This window comes from Pseudochaenichthys georgianus, chromosome 4 (genome assembly GCF_902827115.2).
Source record: "Pseudochaenichthys georgianus chromosome 4, fPseGeo1.2, whole genome shotgun sequence".
Lineage (NCBI taxonomy): Eukaryota > Metazoa > Chordata > Actinopteri > Perciformes > Channichthyidae > Pseudochaenichthys > Pseudochaenichthys georgianus.
Genome location: NC_047506.1, coordinates 4,269,637 through 4,275,636, shown reverse-complemented (window position 1 = coordinate 4,275,636; position 6,000 = coordinate 4,269,637). Strand labels below are relative to the sequence as shown.

The 6,000-nt window shown below is 43.2% G+C and overlaps 1 protein-coding gene across 1 annotated transcript in view; it reads right to left on the bottom strand.

Annotated features, from left to right (window-relative positions):
- Nucleotides 1-6,000, bottom strand: part of tle2b (TLE family member 2, transcriptional corepressor b) — a 101,507-nt gene that overhangs the window by 34,120 nt on the left and 61,387 nt on the right. The window contains exons 5-6 of the mRNA XM_034081237.2: nucleotides 2,880-2,942; nucleotides 5-37 (exon numbers count right to left, since the gene is read on the bottom strand). Of these exons, the coding sequence (XP_033937128.1) occupies nucleotides 5-37; nucleotides 2,880-2,942 (96 nt within the window). The remainder of the gene's footprint in view (nucleotides 1-4; nucleotides 38-2,879; nucleotides 2,943-6,000) is intronic.

Below are 6,000 nucleotides of genomic sequence, written 5' to 3'. Positions count from 1 at the left end.
TTGCCCTCTCCACTGCCTGGACCACCTGTTGCTGGTGCTACACACCACACAACACACCACCACACACACACACACACACACACACACACACACACCACACACACACACACACACACACACACACACACACACACACACACACACACACACACACACACACACACACACACACACACACACACACACACACACACACACACACACACACACACACACACACACACACACACACACACACACACACACACACACACACACACACACACACACACACACACACACACACACACACACACACACACACACACACACACACACACACACACACATTCAAAACCACAGAAAGAAATTGAGGATTGTATTATTATCCGTATGAATAAACGCAGAATCAGAATATTCAGTTTTTATCCCGGAGGAACTTTTGTTTTGTGACAGATGCTAGATCTGATATAGTTACAAGAAAAAGTAGAATAAATATAAATATATAAACAGTAGAAGTCAAAGTAAGAATATGCAATAACAATATTTTTTTTTTTAAATATTAATATAAACATATGTCCACAAAAGATCAGATTAAAAAAACATGTTTTATATAAACATAACAAGTGAAAGTATATAACACTGCAGGTTAAAGTGAACATATTGTATATTAGATGCATGGCAGTATCACACAGCAGGAATCATTAAAGGAAAGGTCTTCTTTCACAGGTAGGTGAATAGAATACATATGCAATGGCATTGGGAAAGCATTCACACAACGCGAACACTAAGTCACGCACACAGACACACACGTGCTGAAAGCCACACTAGCTCAAATCTCCGTGTGTTTACACAAAATACCAATGTCATCAGTCGCACAAACGCAAATATGCTCACACACACACACACACACACACACACACACACACACACACACACACACACACACACACACACACACAACCACACACACACACACACACACACACACACACACACACACACACACACACACACACACACACACACAGTGTCAATATTGAACTGACAGAGCTGTGACCTTCCTGTCTCCAGGGAGATCACTCATCAGTACACACACACACACACACACACACACACACACACACACACACACACCACACACACACACACACACACACACACACACACACACACACACACACACACACACACACACACACACACACACACACACACACACACACACACACACACACACACACACACACACACACACACACACACACTCTCAGACAAAAGGAAGTGTGTCTGCAGGTTTGTACGACACACACACACACACACTCTCACACACACAGTCAGAGAAACACACGAAAATATCCGTAACTTTAATAACCATGCTCCTTTTACTTATCTAAGCTGTATTGGGCACATATATATATATATATATATATTATACATAGATTGAAGAAGCAATTAATGGAGGCTAAGCACTAACACAGAAATGGTGACAATGTCGTGGAATGAAAATATGGCCGAAAGGAGAGCAGTGGGAATATTTAATTTGAAGATAATGCAATATAAATGTTGGGGAAACAAAGCAACAGTACTCTTGAAGCCACAAAGCCTCTTAATGAAATCCTACATAAGTGTTTCTAATCTCTAAGAGTTCTGCTTTGACTCTCGTACTTGTGGGAATGTGTTTAACACATAACGTGTTGACCTTATGAGCCATATGCAGGGGACACATGTTTATCTTGTGTTTTATGAAATTATTAGAGCTACAAAATGTAGGAAAGCTGTTTGGATCACAGTAATGTAAATTGTGTTTTAAATGAGTAAACTATGCTGACAATGTTTCTGATAAATGAATTGTATTTGATCAGATGTTTAATGTTTGATAAAGATGTAATTAGTTAATTGTTGGTTTGATTTTTTGGTTGATTTGCTTTTCAAACAGCCAGCTTGAAATATTAGGGAGTCCATGCAAAACTACAGCCTCAGTATTCATCATAGTTTAATCAAGACATTTGGAATGAGCTCTAATGCAAACACATTGCAATATATTGGTGATGTAACTGTTTGGACTTATGTTTACACACTGTTACATCGACGTGTTAGTGCCGCACAAACCAGGAAACCTGCTTTGATTATAATGCAGTCATGTAAATTGTATTCGCCATTAGTAAACTGTGATGACACATTTCTCTACTTATTCATAAGATGCACAATGTTTGAGAAAGATATCGTGACGGTTTGATTTGATGATTGACCTGCTTTTCGAACACAGAGCAGTACTCGCGTAGTTAGGGCGACTGTGGCTGTGAGGTCGTCTTTCCACCAGAAGGTTGTGGGTTCGATCCCCAGCCCGTGCAGTCAACATGTCGATGTATCCTTGGGCAAGATACTTAACCCTGAGTTGCTCCCGATGGCCAACGGTGTGGGAATGTGTATGCGTGTTAGTGCATGTCCTAACATACACTGCTCTGTATGAATGGGTGAACGACATGTAGGATGTAAAGCGCTTTGAGGGGTCTTAAAGACTGGATAAAGCGCTATATAAGCACAGTCCATTTACCATGTACTCTTTGAGGCAGATGGCAACACTATAGCTTCGAAACTCATCATAAAGTGAAATCAAAGCATTTCTGAAGGAATGAAACTCTTAAACTGGCATTGTTGCTGCAGCACCAAAGACACATGTTGGAACAAATCGGCCATGTTTTCTTTCTTCTAAGCGTACTTAAGTAAGAGAACTTCTGAGTGTATATTTGGCTCTTCATGGATTTTGACTTTATGTATTCTGGAGATGTTATGTATTCTAAATGTGAATATGATCGAGGCGTGGGATGTGAATAATCGTCACTTGATTAAGTGCGTGTGCATATATCTGTCCGTGTGTGTGCAGTGGAGACACTCACCTCTTGAGAGAGGAAAGGGATGATCTGAGCGCAGATGGCACTGAGACGCTTCACGATCTCCGCCTGGGAAGGAAACAAAGAGGAAAGGGGATACGTGATCACCATGTGGCATATTGTAAGATAGTAAACACTCAATAAATAAAGCCTGTTAAACACATTTACAGCGCATTAAGCCGTGCTGTGCTGAAACATGTTTCTAATGCGTGAGGAGTTCTGTTGGGGACAACTCTACGAGGAAGAAAGATGGGATGGAGGCAGCGTTAGATCTGCAGTCATCACACTCTCCTTTAGACACTCTCACGCACGTCCCCGTCTTAATCTCTAAAGCCCCTCTCCAACTGGACACAAACCCTCTAACCCCCAATAACATCTGGCTTTCATGCAGGCTTTGACATGGACACCTCAATATTCATAAACACACTTCAACCCCAAGAGAAACAAAACTAAAACTCTAAATTGTTCCGTTTGTTTTTCCACTTTTTCCGACAATCTTCAATGAATGTTTGTAAAAGAGAATTAATAGGAAACAGTTACAAAAGAAAGACAACTAACGCTGCTTTGAAAGGGACGCATCAACACAACTGCAGGCAGTAAAGCGGTTTCATTTCTGAAACGCACTGTGAAATGACGTTAGAGTATTTATGCCTTAAGATATCCAGACATGTATACAGTTATTTGGCTTTAGGAGACGCAACAACATATCCATCTGTTGGCAACAAGAAAGGAATCTATCGCCTTCAAATCGCCTACACATGAACACATTAGTGATCAAATACATTCACAAAGAAATCTGAAAACCAGAACGTGTACGAGTTTATTTTTGAAGCTCTACACCTGAGTAGGGTTTCCAGTGCCGTCACATGTGTCTATTTATTTGTAAAAAAAAAAAAAAAAGCCCTTTCAAAAGCGCCTTATAGACTGTACACACACACACACACACGCACACGCACACGCACACGCACACGCACGCGCACGCACACACACACACACACACACACACTCTCTGCGGTGTGTCTAATTCTCTCTGTCTGAGTGCCCTCAGCCTCATTTTGTTCTCTTCTTCACTCAGCTGTTCTCTCTTTTTCCACAACAGCTCTCACACTGAGCCATTATTACTCTATTCATCCACTTCCTCCCTCCCCTCCCTCTCTCTCCATCCTTTGCTCGCTTTGTCTCGTGTTCTCCCATCTTTCTATTTTTCTATAACACTCCCTTTCTCTCTATTTTAATGTATCCTCACTCCTTCCTCTCAGCTGCCATTTTTCTTCCTCTACTATCGGCCGTGCTCTCTCCTCTCTTTGCTGTCACACATACCACGACTCTTCACTTTTTATTTTTCTCCCACAGATCTTTCAATTTTTCTTCTCCTTCTGTTTCCCTCTCTTCTCACTAATGCATGTTTCTGGCATCTGAAGATACTGGAAGAGAAGAAGAGAGAAAGACAGCAAAGGGGCGATGGAGGGCAATGCAGCGACTGACAGGGCAGAGTACACACTACACACACACACACACACACACACACACACACACACACACACACACACACACACACACACACACACACACACACAATAAGCAATCCTGTCAGTTACATCCAGTCTCATCATGACTTCATAAACCGTCATCACACAGAGCTCTGTTGCAAGGTCTTATCAGTTGATACAAGTGTCAACGTATGCATGTGTGTGTGTGTGTGTGTGTGTGTGTGTGTGTGTGTGTGTGTGTGTGTGTGTGTGTGTGTGTGTGTGTGTGTGTGTGTGTGTTTGTGCGTGCGTGCGTGCGTTGGAGGATGTGACTAAGCTCCTCAGTGTATTTGGAAAGATATGCATGTATAGTGTGTGTGTGCGTGTGTGTGTGTGTGTGTGTGTGTGTGTGTGTGTGTGTGTGTGTGTGTGTGTGTGCGTGCGTGTGCGTGCATATGCGTGCGTGTGTGTGCGCGTGTGTGTGCGTGTGTGTGTGTGTGCGCAGGAGGATGTGACTAAGCTCCTCAGTATATTTGGAAAGATGTGCATGTATAGTGTGTGTGTGTGCATATGTGTGTGTGTGTGTGTGTGTGTGTGTGTGTGTGTGTGTGTGTGTGTGTGTGTGTGTGTGTGTGCGCGTGTGAACTGACCATAAATAGAAAAAGGACAGCGTGAGAAGTGTCTTGTTTCCTTCTGCTCTCTTCATTTCTTTAAAGCCTCCTGTGCTGCATGTTCGCTAGACTTTCTCCCCGTTATTGTTTTCTACCTTTTGCTTCAGTTGTAAATGAGAAAAGGCTGAAGGCACACACACGAGAAAGTCCTTCCGACTGAGGAAGCCTGGCTGGCTGCGTTTTTCCTGTTGTCTTTGATAACGAATACATTTGTTTCCGTTTTTTATCACATGCTTAACGTTTTGGAATTTGGAAAGGTTTTCTTTTCTGGCAAAAGACAAGAATCAGTAAATTGCCCAACTTAAGTCTTAGAGAGGTTTTCACCATTTATTGTACATGAACTTCAATTGTGGACGGGGTACACGTGGAAGCAGAGGGTGGGTGTTGCAATGGGACGACCCCAAGGAGCACAACAGGATCTCTTTACCAAATGAATGCAAGTCAAACCTCGGTAACTACGACCATTGTTAGGAACTGTAAGATACCAGTGGTATACAGCAACTGTCTTAAAAGTATGTTTGTAAATTATGCTCTGGCTGCTGGGGGGGGGGGGGGGGGGGGGGGTGCAGGACGCCAGCCGGCTGATGGGTTTACAGTGCAGTGAAAGCGAGCCGGGCTGAAGCAGGCCGAGCTGGGCCAGGTGTCACAAACAACACAGCACAGTCTCCACAGCCGAGCCAAAGCACTGCCTCCAGGGAGGACTGGCAAAGACTGGCCGGATGGAGGGATGAAAGGATGAGTGGATACAAAGGGAAGAGAGGGGGGCTGGTCAATAAACACCTGAGGGGCGGATATGCTGCCAATAGGGGCTGGCAGAGAGACAGAGAGAGAGAGGGGCTTTAGGTGAAACAAAGATTTGTAGGTCAAAGACAACAAAAGCTTTTCATCAAATGAGAAAAAAACCTCTTTAAGGTTAGAGGAAGGATAACATGATGAAGACGAGGAAAGAGAAGAAGAAGCTGCAGGACGGCGTGTTCCAGAGACTGC